Here is a 16,247-nt window from a genome sequence, read left to right as displayed (position 1 = left end):
GGACCATCTGCGGTTTGCATGCAAAACTATAATTATTCCAGTAAAATGTGAATCAGGCAGTGTTATTCTAGCTTTGACAGAATTGTTTCATAAGAGGGCATTTTCAGTAAACGATGTGACATGGCATTCTGCACCAAATGCCTTCAGCATTCTTGGATGTAAGAGGAAGCCAGAAAATAAATCTGGAGAGTCCACAAGTCTAATTATTTTGTTTATTCTTTCTGGGTATCAGCTTATTTTCATCTCTTTATTGTTTCCCGGCAACACTGACTATAAATCTAGAGTTACACATAAGTGATACAAATCTGGCTTCCTGTAATTGCAACACTGAAATCAAAAATATTCACAGAAATGGTGGTAGAACATTGATCACAACTGCACCTCAACATCTGCGTTTCATCATGGGTGAAGCTGCCACAAAATAATGTAAATACACCAGTGGTGATTTATTGAGTATCTTTTATGTTGATAATAGCAGTTATTTTTAGACAGCCACTCACAACTAAAAATATTTAAACTGACTAACACTGTAATAGAGGCTTGTGGCACCGTACCACTGTTGATAAGCAATTATTCTTTGGCAGTGTGTTCCTGTTATTATCATGCAGAACTGTCCGAAATATGCAGCGTGATGTCACATTGAGATATTTCCGATGCAGGTGTTTTTGAAGTTGCATTAGCATAAAACAGCAGAGATCTCAAACATCAATGGTAAACATGAGGTTTTGATGTCAGTTCCTCAGAATCAAAGAGCGAGGGGCTTCTTTCTGGAGCTGCCATTTTGAACAGATATTCAGTAATCCAGCAAAGATAGCAATGCATTGAAGAATAAGCAGAAAGATTTTACAGATTTGCCCTTAAAAAAGATAAGGATGGATAGAGACGTTTAAGATATGCCACATTTTGAGTCACAAACTTCACTTCAAAGAATGTCACAGAATTCATCCCCTTGACTTTTGCCCCTTTATGAGAATTAAATTATTTTTTTCTATTGAACATTTCTGTAAATTCTTGTAAATACTTTTTATTGTTCTATTTAATATTTGTGGAAAATGTGGATCATATACTAATCAAAGGATGCAACTGTGGGGCCTGGATATTGTTTTTCCCTTTAATTCTATAATTCTATGATTTATTAATGCATGTTTGACAAAAACTACAGTGGATGACAATTAACTGGAAGATACATCAGATTCAACATCAGAAAACATGAATGTATTGGAATCTGTGTTTAATTTGGTGATAGCAATGAAGGCCACTTCAGAGATGACTCATCATTCCCTACTTGTTTTATGAGGAACTTCAAACGGTACATTCAAAAGAGTGTCCTATCCACCCTCCATTCACTTTTTAAGTAAAATGTGCAGTATTGTATTAAAGGTAGAAGTGTAAAAGATGCACAGCAACTCATCCCTCTGTCTTCTAATCTATTAAAAAGTGATGTTGTACACTGAATAACCACAGAAACATATTGTCATTGTCTGAAAGGTGACTGTTAATGAAAAAACATTAATTTGTGTCACCATCATCAAATTTGTCATTGCCACTGTTCTTTACAGCAAACTTTTCAATTCTGGCTGGCAAAAAGTCAGAGTTGTAACTGAAGGAAACAGGACATTTAGAAAATACACAGTTGCATCAGTGGCTGGAGATCAGTCTGAGGATCAAAGTTCAAGATGACTGGGAATTACCGCTGAGAGGTGATTGAGAACAGCAATTGTGGAACATTCTGCTGTGGAGAGAAAAAATTCCTGAGCAACGTCCTTGCAATCTGTTCCTTGTCAAACACAATAAAAAGTCTACACGTGCACACACACGTGCACCCAAAAAGCGGTGGTGGAGAAGTATCCAGATCCTTTACTTAAGTAAAAGCAGTTGCATCACAGTATAAAAATACTTTAAAGGTGAAAGTTCAGCATTGAAATAGTTACTTAAATGTACTATTAGCAACATGTACTAAAAGTTTAAAAAGTAAAAATGCAGTTCATGTATAAATAGAATTTTTCTTTTATAATTGGTCGAAGACATTTATTTTTATATATTTTGGGTAGTTTTACCTATAACAATACAACATATTAAATAGGCTCATACAGTCATGGGCCGATTTATTAGGTATGTAATCTAATTAAATCCAATACAACAGCTCTGCTTTAAATTCTACATTTATGAAGTTTATACATTTTCAGTTTTTGTTGACATTGTCAAGAAGGTGATATTAGGGTGCATTATATTGAATAGTGTTCATAATATTTTGACCATCGCATTAACATACCAGGGGGGCAAAATATTAGGAACATCAGTCAATATAATTCACCTCAGTACGCAACCACCACTTAGTATGACCTCAATAATAAACATAAAGTAAAATTATCACTTTATTGACAATGTCAACAAAAACTGAAAATGTATAAACTTTATAAATGTAGAATTTATAGCAGAGCTGTTGTATTGTATTGCGTGTGCGTGTGTGTGTGTGTTTTTAACGTTTTTTCTATGAATGACCCCCCCCCCCCCGCACCCCCCGGTCGCTATCAAAAGTATTGACCAATAGGCTGCGAGGAGGGGCGGGGTTTACCGGGTCATAGAACGTGTACCGGGAAGTAGGAAGTAAATACAGAGGAGTAAAGGTGCCACTGGATACAAGTAAGTAAACCTAAGTCTAATGCCAAAAACAGCGATAATTTAAACTAAGTGTGACATTAAACTTTACCGAATGAGTGCATGTTGTTCGGTAATACATTAAAGCAGCCTGTTAGCGAAATATAACAGTGTTATTCCTGATGTAAGGCGAGAAAGCATCTCAAGTTAGCCGGCTGCCTGTCATTTACAGGTTAGTCACGTCGGTTACCTGTTAAAATTCTATACTGTACAGTATGTGTGTGTGAGAGACTTTATACCTCAGATACACGACAACCAGTGGAAATAAACGCTGCAGTGTTAAAAAAGCCACACTAAAACAGTTTAAACGGCTTACTTTGATAATGAATGAGTGCAGGAAACAAACAGCTGTTGTCAGTTAAAGCTAGGAACACATAGTACCAGTGTATTTAACTCCACGTTAAACCCCTATTACACATTCATGAGATGACTGTCAACATGTAAGCAGTCAGTACATTATAAAAGCATCTTTCACTGCTGCTCTGTGATAAGTCTTCCCATTGCATATACAGTATATATATATTTTTCATTAATGTGCTCATGAAAAGGTCATATGGTGGTTATGTAAAAGCAGTTCCTACAGCGTACTCTGGTAGATATTTCCAAAATGTGTCAGTTGGAACTACTTTAAAGTGAAGCCATGTGACTTTTGAAGGAAGGAAGGAACAGAAACGCCTTCTTATAAATAAAAAGTTGAATTCATAAGCAGTAAAATGCACTATTTAAATCACTATTTTAAATACTTTGAGGATATCTGCTGCTACAGTCTTGCTTGAAGCTCATGTTTGGCTACTGTAAGGTAGTATTTCTTGTCTCTAGGACTCTTTTGTACTTATACTACTGTTTATTTATTGCACATTAAGAAAACAAATACATAATACTAAAATACACACAGTTTTTTTGAGATCAAGAAAAGAAAATGATAACAAAAGAGTGCAGAATGTGCAGAAGGAGCCAATAAAACCCATAGGGGCTCGTCGGGTGGCCCTCATATGACGAGATATACAAAATAAAATCTTAAGAGCAAAGAAATACAGACTAATATATTTAAAAGCTTAACAAAAACTAAGGTTTTACAAGTGTATAGAATATGATAGTGAGAGCAGTTATGATGCTGCATTATTTAATTGATCCAGAAAGAAGAGTATCATTTCTTAAATGCTTTTAAACTGCCGGAGATTCTAATATGAGCTGGTAATTAGTTCCAACCATACCAACCAATATGAACCATTATACCAAAGTGACAAAAACATTCAGATCACCTGCTGTAGTCTACTTTGCATGAATCATAAACTTATCTTGCTGTATTATCTGCTGACTCCAACAGGTGTAACCACACAGATGTAAACAGGAAAAAAGTCCAGGACCTTAAAATGCTGAGCGAACAGGATTTGACGCTCATGTGTTCCGTCATGCGCCGAGACAAACTCAGCGGGTGTGGGTCAGACTAGTAAAGCGAGGGCTTAAAGGCGCAAGTGTTGATTTAAGATGAGTCAGCCTTAAGTACATTTATCCCTGTTTTTTTCAGATGTGTTGTTTGCTCTCTGTCATTTCTGCTTATATCGAGCATCAACAATACAGCTACGTAAAGTTACATTCACATGTCAGAGTTATCATAACAGCTCCTAGATAAAGACAATATTTACCTAAGCCTTGTAGGAATATTTTAAAAGTAAGGTGGCAGCTGAAAAATGGGAATGAATCCGTGGGCGTTTCACTTGGATCTCAAAAGCTTTTTAGTAAAGACAAGAACGAGATGTCATCCCATTCTGCCTCATTTCCTAACATGATGTAAATGCACCATTGGATAACAGGTCTGGCACCATGATAGAAGGCTACAGCCCCATGACCCAGGCCCTGTTGGGGACTCTGTTCACCTGGGGTCTGACTGCTGCCGGAGCCGCCCTGGTGTTTGTCTTCTCAAGCCGACAGGTACGAACGGCAGAAACCATCTGTCATTTTTGGGTGGTGCAAACATTTTTACACACAGTAGTATTATGTGGATGTTCATTGTAGCTTCAAATGAGACATACAGTGCTGTTTGAAAGTTTGTGAACACTTTACACTTTACAATTTTCTCTATTTCTGCAAAAATATGACCTAAAACGTGATTCCATTTTTACACAAGTCCTGAAACACACCATTGATGTTAAATGTTCTGCTGATGGTGGACTCATGAAAATTGACTGTAACCACTGTAAAGAAGGCCTTTAGTTTCCTAGACATTACCCTGTGGTCCCTGTGGCCTCCTGGACCATTACCAACCTGTTCTTAGTGTGACCGTTGTTGTTAAACCACTCCTGGGAAGGGTAACACTGCTGTTGGATGTCTCCCATTTCTACACGATCTGCCTGATAGTTGACTGGTGCAGTCAAAACTCTTTTGAAATGGTTCTCTAACCCTTTCCAGCCTCTTGAGTATCAGCAACTCTTCTTCTAAGGTTGTCAGATATCTGCTATGACACACACAAATCTGTGTTGTGAAGCTCAGATTTTTATTATAGTGAACACCCAGATTTCTCTCATTTATATAAAATAGGGCCTCCTGGACTCATATCTGATTGTCATCCATTGAATGAAATACCTTAATCTGATTAACCGTCCAAATGAACTGATAATCCTAAAGGTTCACATACTTTTGCCACGCACAAATTTGTTAAATTGGATCATTTAACTCAATAAAAAAACAAAAAAATGTAAAGTTGTTGACTAATTTGTTTAACTGATGTGTCTTTTTCAAGTTTTAGGACTTAGATGGAAAAGTGATCATGTTTTAGGTCATATTTATGCAGAAATAGAGCAAATTCTAAAGGGTTCACAAACTTGCTATAAGCTGAGGTTAACTGGCAGACAGTGTGTTACAGTACTTTACATTAAACCCTTCTATTGACTGAACAATTTTGCTAGTAGATACTTCTTTTGGGTTATCTCTGAACCTGTGACTCTTGGGCCATGTTGCATTTTCATCAGTTAAGTTAACAGTAGGGAAGTTTACTGAAGGATTAGATGTTACACTGTCAGGGTTTGATATTGATTTGACTCAATTTGCCTTTCAGAAACGCATCTTGGATGGAAGTTTAGGCTTCGCGGCTGGGGTGAGTTCCTTTTGAACTGAACTGCACACATACATACTAACAGGTATTAGGATTCTGTGCTGTAATGATCTGATGAAAGTTTTCTTGTGGTGGGCTGAGTTTCTGCCGGGGACACACAAAGCCTGACACTCTTAGATGCCACATGATTTCATAAGAGTTTGAGATGAATGTTTACCTTGGATGAATTCAAGTCAAAAGAGGCATTATACTGCAATAGAAAATACATCCCCAGAACACCAGTATCTGACTTCTACAGTTCAACTTTTCGATTTCTTGCAAGGTTTGCAGTTCACAGACGATATTTATCAAACGTCTCACAGTAGGAAGTCTTTAGCAAATCTAAACTGGCCCATAAGTGTGAAGTCTCAGAGTGAATACACAGAGGAAAATTAGCATTCATCAGAAGTTTGTTTCCTGCCACTTGGCAAATGTAAGTCCAATTATTACTCTCCCTTCAGCTATGTTTTGTGTCCGCTGATTCCATAGGAAAATATTTGGCTCTGCTACTGTAGAGCAGGGCGTTTCAGCAGAAGCATCAGCCTCCACACCTCCAGTCTGCCTGTAGAGCTCTACATATAGGTTTTATTGACAATTTTAATCTGACCTGGAATCCTTCCCCTTTCATATCGATTGTACTCTTCATATTGACAGCTATGTGTAATGCTGCCTCTGAATTTCTTATTCAGTCCTTTGATTTTAAACAAGGCTCTAAACTCACAGGTGGACACACTCTCGACCTTGTTTTTCCACATGGTATAGATATGGAATTTGTTGGCTCTAAATATTTATGGTGTCAGTTTTTTTTGTTTTTTTTTAACATGTGCTTTACATCGGGGTCTTAGCCTTCTTGCCATATGAAGGCTAAGACCTGTCAGGTGTTTGACAGCAATATTGTCTTAAAGGATGAAAATTCTGACACAGTCACTGCTCCTTAGTGTTGGATATATTGGCTCTTCTGAAACTTCTAAAGATCTCCAAAAATCCATCCCCATGGATGAAACTATCTGGTCTTTTAAGTAGAAATGTCAAAAGACTGAGAGCTTATGGAAAACCATGAAACTCTAAGTACGCAGACTTCATCTTAGAGAACTCAGTGGTGCCCTTAACGATATGGTGAAGGATTAGAGATCTTCTTACTTCTCTAATCTAATCTCTTTTAGCAAGAGAAACCCTAAAGACCTGTTTGACACTGTAAAGTAAGCAACTACCCAAGCTCTCAGACGTCAATTTTTTGGGGAAAACTCCTAATGTTTAGACAGATAACTCTTAAACCTTTTACAGTATTAATGTTGTAAAAAACAAAAAATAGTATGGCAATTGCTCACATACATAGCAGGTCAGATGAAAAAAGCACAAAAACAAATGTGTGCAGCCAGACACACACATATATAAACCCTAAAATGCCATATAGAGCTGAGGGGATAATTCTCTGTGGGTTCCTCACCATGAGTGACACCTGTCATATTACACAGTCTTTTGAAGCTTTTTAAAATTATATATATCCTTTTGGAAGAGAGTCATGAATAGTCATTGTGAAAAATAATTCACATAAAGTATAGATAAGCAGAGAGCAGACCACACTGTCAAAACATTGACATCATTATAGTCAAGTCATGTTCATATTAAAGCCATGGGCCAGTGAATTTCTTCATTAGGTGTTCTTCCAAAACATCATTCAGTACTGTGCTGGATAAAACCATTATGAGCCCTTTTATAAAGCAGAGGTCTTTATAGGTAATTTTAGTAGCTTTATTTTTTTTAATTATCATTTCATCATTCAAAGTATTTTTTGTTTACCTATGTGTACTTATTTTGTGACACACTCAAGCATCATTTTTATACACCACAAAATGATCTTTATTTTTTTCACATCAAGGTGAACAATAGATTTTTTTTTTTTTTTTTAGATCTTTTTAAAAATGTGTTCCATTGAGGTCACTACAAGATGACATCATTGATTTTTTTCAACTAACAGTTTTCATTTTTCTACCTCCTAAGCTCCTTAAATAACAGCACATACTCATGTAAAATGAGGATATTTTTAGTCCTGGTGAAACTTTGTGATTTCTTGTGGTGATTCTGAGATAGTTGATAGTTACAGGCCTAGAGGTGAAAAGACTAATGCCAAATGATGAGAGATTGGCTACGCTTCCTCAAGGAAGAGATGGCAGGAAAGATGGATCTAATTTAAGCTCTTATCTCAATCAACTCCATTTTAACAGCTTTTTAATTACATCCCAGGCTATACTTATTATCTTATACATTCAAATGCAAAAAGGCATAGAAAGAGAAAAGCTGAAGGGTGTTTCTGGTTGTGCATATCCTTCTAAAATATATTTTTGAAAAGCCCAGCCACTCAGAAGGAACACAGTGAATTATTGATACAAAGGGGCAGAGCCTCTACATTTTTACAGCCTTTTGTTGGCATAATATGCTTTTACAGCAATTTATTTTAATAAGACATTTTTTTATACTGTTCCTTGCATATTATATGTAGGTTTGTGGCCCTGATAATCCTGTAGATAGTCTGTATTATCAGTAGAATGTACAAAAGGTCTTTGGATAAGTACTTCTTTTTCTTTAATTGTTATAATATCTGGTGTGAGTGCACCCAAATACAGACCAGGAGACAGGGGGTGAGCAGGTAGGGGAATGGCGGTGGTGGGGGTCCAGACAGAGTCACTCCAACAGGAGTATACTGAGATGGGTCAGAGGAAGATAATGAGGCGAGTTGGGTGGGCAGCAGACAGACTGAGTTAACCAGGTGGTGACAATCCTGAGAACAGAGTAGAATTAATGTTGGCAAACAAGACAGAAATCGAGGAAATAACTCAGACCCGCACAAAGACTCAGCGGCCGAGTTCGTTTGACTACCACCGAAGCTGACTGAACAATCTGGAGAAGAGCGGTTGGTAACCCCGGGAACATAATACTGTCTGGCTGATGAAATGATGGATGGCAGGTGTGCTGATTAGAGCAGGTGCTGTGTATCAGGAGTAATCAAGGAGAAGCCAGAGGAAGGAGGAACCATGCCTACCACCCACACAAACACATGGGGAGACAAACAGCAGACAAGAATCACAAGATAAAGGGGAAACACAAGAGGAAGCCGTGACACTAATTTAGCTCCAGTTTTGTTTATATTTCTGTAGGTTTTTGGCTAGAATCACAGTTTCAGTCAAAGTACAGGAATAGTTTTGTTACCACACTGATAAGAAATAAACATATTTGGTTTTACAATGTACCTATATGTATACTAAACAGAGAAAAGAGATGGTCTGTAGTAGTAATACATGATATATAGATGGAGAGAGACTTAGTGCTACCACTGAAAGTAGCCAACTTGTGCAATACTTTAATTGTTGAGCAGTTAGCATTCCTCCAGACTTACAAATGTGCTGCTGAGATCTGACTGTGCCAAGTAGCAAGATTGCTACTCCATTTGGCTTTTATATTGGACAAATTATACTATTCAGCCATATTAGTGTCCAAGGAAAAAATACTTGAGTTGGTTGAGTGGAGATTGGAAGAGTAGGGGAGTTTTTCTCTTTATGCCAACCTTTGGATTGGTTGACAGAAGGTCAAACAGGTACTTTAGAAGGAGTCCGTTTAAAAGACAGAGGCAGCTACAGAAGGAATGATACACAGCAGTAAGTCATAGTACTTTTCTTCTATGCTGGATAATGGACAGCAGAAGCAGAAATACCTTTCATCGTTCTTTAAACCTTGTTTTCCTGTCCTTACACTCCACAATTTCCTCCTCTTTGTGTGCAAAGCATAGAGATTTCACAGGTAGAGTACAGGCAGTACCACACTTAACAATTCGACAAGCTCTGGCCATCTTAAAGCAAGGAGGTAGATCTTCAATTCAGATAAGGAAAAACTCTGTTTAAAGTGGTTAATGGAGAGAAATCGGGAGAAAGAGCAACAGAGGAGAGATCCGTCTTCCATCTTGGAGCAAAGGAGGTAGATCTTTGATTCAGATAAGGGAAACACTACTCTAAAAAACATTTAATGGAGAAAAATTGGAAGAAAGAGAAGAAGGGATCCTACCTCCAGGAGAGGCAATACATGTTTGTAATGAGATATGTGTGTAGGTCACAAATTGACTTTCTGGTGCAAATGCAAATTTGTCGATTTTTGTCCAAATAACAAACTAGACATATGGAGTAAATGCAAAATAAACTACGGACAATTGCTTGAAAATGTAGAAGCAATTTTAGTTCAAATGTCTCTGCCCTGTAGATGCATTTTAATCTGCATTTAGCTATACATGAATCCTGGAAGCATAAATAATCCACAACTGCTCGACTAAACTGTAAAATGCATGATAACCTATACATTAAGTGCATTAACACCCTGCAGGGCGGCAGCAGGACTGATAAGAGCCTCTGATTACATAAACGCCGTTCTGACGGAAGGTGCAATTTTGCACAGCTGTCCGCCATGTTAACCTGGATTAAATTGCATGTAAATGACACAAGTGGCTATAAAATTACCATTTTCTTTATCTCAAAGAAATCATGTTTTCCACTCAGTTTGGTATTGTGCACGGTTCTACCATACCCATAACCCTCAGTCATCATGGCGAAGAAGCAAGTTTAAGAGCGAGTCACAGTTGCACCACTTTTCAGGCTTTTATGAACAAAACAGATACTTTACTCAGGTGTCCATTTGTTCAACAAATGGGAGTGTAAGTGCTCCAACTGTCAGTCACCAAACAAAGCCTCTGTAAAAGATGAAGAGAATCTCTACTTCCAGAACACTGGATGTCCAAAGCACCTCCTCTAACTTGATGACATTATTTGTCCACTAAATAAGAAAATGAACAGAGGAAACCAAAGATATGTATTATTACTGCTATGATAAATAAAAAATCTGACTTTAGGAAATATTTACAGTAACCTAATGATGTTTGACAGCGTGACATATTTTTGAATAGTGGACAAGATCATTTTATTACACTTGAAAATATTTATCTATATATTATAGTTATAAATGCTTAGATGCAAGGGCATTTAGAGAGAGAGGGATTCCTCAGTCAGATGTTATTGGAAAGAAGAATGTATGCAATTTCCTGCTCAAAAAGACTGTAATGGATAGAGCAATTGTTAGTAAGACAGACAGTATGTTGTAAAGTGAGAGGAAATCTAACAGCTACTGGTCTCTATTGTCTTATGTACCTTTGGTAATGCCCACACAGTAAAATATGTAGCTCACAGCTCATCTCAGAGATGATGCTGGAATATTTCTCCTGCTGCATTCTATATAAACACAGTGTGCATTAAAGTTGAGCCTTTGCCACTAAAAACACATTTCCCAAGGTCGAGTAGGATACAATGCTTTTAAGGTTAACATGAAAAATTGGTTGTATGAGTGTGTGTGTGTGTGTGTGAGGCAGGGACGTTGTTGTTTCATGACCTGCATGTGTCATGCATTCGACATCTCATGTGATTCAGATGCCATCCTGTTCCCATGCTTTACATCTGCTGTCCCCCCTAACTCACACACGCCTTGAATCCAACACATGCAAACGCACACACACATACGCAAACGCACATGCACACACAGACAGATCCAGATGGACACACAAATCCAGATGGATACACACAGACACGCCATACAATGTTTGTCACACAGTGTCCCTCAGTTGTGATTGTTGGTGAAGAGTCGCAACTATTTAAGCTAATTTCTTTGTTTCTATATCTTTCTTTATCTATTTTCATCCCGTCCCTCCAGTCGCACCTCTCCTGGCACATCTTCGGCAATGACGCTCTTAATTCTGGTATCTTGGACGGAAGAAAGCAGTTACAGTAAATTATGTGAGCGGGCTACATTCTGAGGCCAGTTTTCTCTTCATCCCGAACAAATGTCAGTTTTTCTATTGTAGGCTCAGTTGATATAACACAGCAGTAATTCCTCTACATGTCCTTTTATGAATTTGACTCTGGCTGACTCTGAGTAATTTCATTCATGTGAAAATAATTTTTTATTAAGTAATAGGTTTTCACTGGTGTGTAAGAGAATGTGCTGCACTGGAACAAAGTGTTGCTAGCGGATTAATCGGGGCAATGTTACCTTTTATTCAAAATGTGTTAACCAATGTAAATAAGCGGGATATGAATGGCATTTGTAAGAGAGAGGGTACTGTAGGTGTTTCCTGTCTTGGTGCACACTCAGCAAGTGATTTGTTTTATTCTTCCAGCTTGTGTATACTTGGTGAGCAATGATGGTAACATTTCCAAACATTTACTGTGCCTTCACCTCCAAGCTCCAAAGTTCCTGGTTCTTATTTGTCAAGTGTCTCATGCGAAGGCTTAATCCTAAACTTGCTAGGTAATTCTGTCTCCTCCAGGATTTAGCCTCACCTCAGCAGAGTATTACTCCACCCACAAAATGTGGAAAATTAGTAGTTGGAATTTAAGTAACTCAGTGCCATGTAAAAGCTGTGTGTTTATGCATGTCAATGGTCTAATATGACATACATTCATTCTATTCCGCTACACGAAACATGATTAAAAGAAATAGTGGTTTCCTTGTCCATGTCATGAACAATCATGTGCTGTAAATGATTGGTCCGTGCTTAAATGAGGACACGATCAGTCTCAACATAAGTTAAGTTATGCATGCACGTTATTTCATGTTGTAGCTTTATGGCTCTGGTTCATATGACAAACAGATTGCACCTATAGACTGTGTGAACAGACCGACAGCAGTGCCAAAGCATCACATACATGCATTTCAGTGCAGAACTACAGTGGTTAATAGTGCTCAAGATAGTCGAAGACAAAGGAAACATTTTTTGTGTGTAGATCCTTTTTAATAGTTGAGCTTGAAGGTTCAGTCATGACCTTTGACAAAAAAGTTCTTATTTCAAGGTCCACTTACTTGTTTTTTGCAATGGTTTAAGACATATATCCCGACTTTCATCGGTGGGTGACGTTTTCTCAGTTGTCATGAAGTAGTATTATCACTCCTAGTCAAAGTTCTAGCATATTTTCTATCAAGATAACCTACTTGATAAATATGTAACCTGATGGCACCTCTGCTGGAAACTGTTTTTTAATCTGCCCTCATCGTAGTTTACACTCTGACCACTGTTATCTCTGACATTATAATATAGATTGCAGGCTGCCAATTCAACAACATCTATTTAAAAACTTTAGATTAGATAAAACAGCAAGTGATACAAATCTTTATCTTTATCTAAAGGAACATGGAGATTGTCTCAGCTGCTTGTAGCTTCCAGTAAAAATACCACAGTTAACTTCAGTCTGCCCAATGAGGAATCTGGATGAGGCACTCTTCTACCAAGAGTGCCGATAATTCCTGCACTTTAATGTTTTTTATCTGTCACCACCTGGTTGACTGTCCACCCTTATGAATAAAAATAATTGATTCACCAAGTAAATATAAGTAATTCCCATGCTGAAACAAAGTAAATGGAGTTGTTGTGCACAAGGCCTTGCAAGCCATTAAGCAGGAGAGGGATTTGCCAATAAACAGCGTTTTATGTAATTATACGATGTGGGATTTTATCCAAGGTGTGATATTTCACAGAATTCACAAACCACAAGGCCTCCAAAATGGTTTACATTGCATTCCATGCAGAGAGAAGTCGAAAACAGGCTTGACGCCATAGCAGAGGTCTTGGCATTGGTCCATATGGTCTTTAGTTTTGTTGCTATGCTGCTGCCAGATGCATGTTGTGTGTGAATTGAATGAGCATTGGCATCCTGAGGGTTAGACAGTACCTATGAGGAATATTTAACAAGAGTGCCATGTGGTTTTTCTCTCTGATATGAAGACATGTGCACATAGAATATAAATGTTTGGATGTATAGTGAGTGTAATTAATGAAGAACCATTTTCTTTTACATAATAAAACATATGGACACCACAGATACTGTAACTCAAATTTCAAGTCAAGCGAAACAATAAGAAATCAGTATTGTTGGATTTGTGTTTAAGCTCCTCAAGAGCAATTTAAACTAAGCCAGTTGTAACTCAATTATCAAGGTTCTGCTCATCGTCTCCAGGTGCATATATAGAATTTCAAATGAATTCTTTTTTTTCCTCCCCAAGAGGTCCTTCAACCTTGCCATCACAAGTGTCTTTCTCACTGCACAGAAATGATTTGATTCACTAGTCAATGTCTGCTTGTGGTGTAAAGTGGCTACAAGGACATATAAGTGGAGAAGCTGTGATTGAATGGGGCAGTTGGGTGAAAAAGGAATGCAGGAAGGCGCAGTAGCACAAATAGGGCTGATTTAAGGGCACAAAGTCCAACACAGAGTCCTGGATGATGAGCACAGGTTTGTTGACTGCGTATCCAAGGAAATCTGCATTATAGGTGCAGCGTGCTTGGTGTAAAAGGCTTGGGTGGTGTGGAATATAAATCTCTTTCATCTAGTCATATTACTTGCTGATAGTAAACAGTACATTATTGAAACTGTTACTTCACTAAGCATCAAAGGAAACTGTGGAATTTGAACATTTGGGCTTTAAATATTCCTTTGATTACTTACATATACTGATGTATGGATGAGCAGGATATATGCATGTCTTCGCATGGTCGACTAATTTAATCATCGTCATTCATCATAGGATCCACTAGTCACACAACGAATTAAAAAAAGGCAACAAAACTGACAGATTTTATATAAACATTGTTCCTGTCATTGCAATATTGCTTTCTTCAACGCTTTAAGTCAAGTGTGAGATATTACTCTATCCATGGATGATGGAGAGCTGCAGGCTGTATCTTTCTTACAGCATACTTAACTGCCCCTGAGGCTGTACATGCTGCAACCGGAAAATTGGCTGAATGTCACTGATCAAATTAGTATTCAGAGATTGAAACGTCGTATTTAACTTTAATTTATATCCCTGCTAGCGAGAGCACAGAGCTGTGAGAATGGCAACATAGCTTTTAGGCACTGCTCTGCTAGCTGGACTTTTACTCTTCTTTCCATTTACTCAGTTATCTCAGTGTATTTTTTCATTTTCTCTTTTGCTCTTAAGGCTCTAACCTTGAGAGCAAAGGTTCGATGTGTTATGCCTTAGTGTAAAGGCTAGCTCCCGACTGACAACCTAAAGGTGAGAGAGGTGAGTTTGTCAGTGACGGTTGTTGAATTGTTAATTGGCCGAAAAAAATCAAGAGAACATGGATCAAGAACAAGAGGATATCTCCCTTCAGTAATACCCAAGATATTGGAAGAGGCATATAATCCCTAGTTGCACCTGGGAAGGTGTTTGGAAGCCAGAAGATTTGTTCTGGACAACTTCTGGTGTGAATGTGTGACGCTGTGTGAATTTAAAACCAGGCATTTCTTGGAAAGTGAACTTTTGTTCTGCAGGGCAAGAATTCAAGACTGATTCACTTTCTGTTTGGCAATTTTTAGCCATCAACTATTTGATGGGTTGCTTTTAGAGATGTTCCGAGCTGATGCTAAGGCATCTATCGGGGGAAGGTCAGGACATATTTTAATATATCAGCTAAAATAAAACTGATGAAATGTTGATTCTCTCTTTCCTGTTATCCACTGTGTTTTGTCAGTTCGCTAGTGTCGCAAAGATGCTCTCCTTTACAACAGCAGGGCTCTACAGTGCAAGCATATTCACTGCAGAGTCAAATGAAAAAGTTTTGACATCTTGAGTGGCAGAATAGACAGATTCACTCATGAAAGATTGACTGATGAATCTATTATTTGTCCTTTCTCTTTTGTATTAGCAGAGCAGTGTACAAAACACAGAGATAGCAGTTCATATGTCATTTGCCGCTAATTTTTTTTTTAATTCAGTGAGTAACTTAATCACAGACCAAATTAATCTTGGGTTCTCTGCAAGCCAGGGACCATCTTCGGCCAAAGATCATTTGTAAGGGAAGAAACTCCTCTCTGTAACACTGCTGTACAATCATGAGTGGACGGAGTGATAAGACTTCTTCAATAAAATGATCTAGCTTGACTCTCTATAGGCAGACACAGTACCCAATATTAAAGGACTCAGACTGGGACATCCCTAATTGCCTTCACTGTTAACTTTGGTACAGGCAATAATTTTGCTGAACTATACCTGAGAACACCACATCATGCAGTTTGTTGCTCACTCACAGCATGTGCCAACCACTGTATAGGGAGGAAAAGTAAAAGCAGCTGCAAATGGTGATGACTGGTGATGCCTGCAGGCAATTAATTTTACAGCTGGTTTATTTTTTACAGCTGTTTTGTTGTCGGTGGTTTATTTTTTATAGCTGTTTTGTTGTAGGTGTTTGAGTTTTTAAATTATGCCTTTTACACTTGTTCAGTGTGACTATTGCACATATTGCATTATTGATGTTGAAACCACATACCGTGCAGCCCAAGTCCTTAGGAACATCATATTTGATTATGTTTCTAGTATCAGTGAATAGTTTGTAAATGTGTCTAAGATCATGTAATGCTTTTGTTTTTTGGGGACTTTAGAGTCAGGGAATGCTTTGATGCCTGTATGA

The 16,247-nt window shown here is 37.9% G+C and overlaps 1 protein-coding gene across 3 annotated transcripts in view; it reads left to right on the top strand.

Annotated features, from left to right (window-relative positions):
* Positions 1-2,568: 2,568 nt before the first annotated feature.
* LOC134003624 (zinc transporter ZIP11-like) overlaps positions 2,569-16,247 on the top strand; it is a 240,576-nt gene continuing 226,897 nt past the window's right edge. For 2 of the 3 annotated variants that reach the window (XM_062442877.1, XM_062442879.1), the window contains exons 1-3: positions 2,570-2,643; positions 4,473-4,590; positions 5,714-5,752. In XM_062442877.1, coding sequence (XP_062298861.1) covers positions 4,483-4,590; positions 5,714-5,752 — 147 coding nt within the window. In that variant the 5' untranslated portion in view covers positions 2,570-2,643; positions 4,473-4,482. Of the gene's footprint in view, positions 2,644-4,472; positions 4,591-5,713; positions 5,753-16,247 lie in introns of all 3 variants that reach the window. The other variant, XM_062442878.1, reaches the window with a different exon arrangement.

The sequence above is a fragment of the Scomber scombrus genome, chromosome 21 (genome assembly GCF_963691925.1).
Source record: "Scomber scombrus chromosome 21, fScoSco1.1, whole genome shotgun sequence".
Taxonomy (NCBI): domain Eukaryota; kingdom Metazoa; phylum Chordata; class Actinopteri; order Scombriformes; family Scombridae; genus Scomber; species Scomber scombrus.
This window is presented reverse-complemented; position numbering and strand designations above follow the sequence as displayed.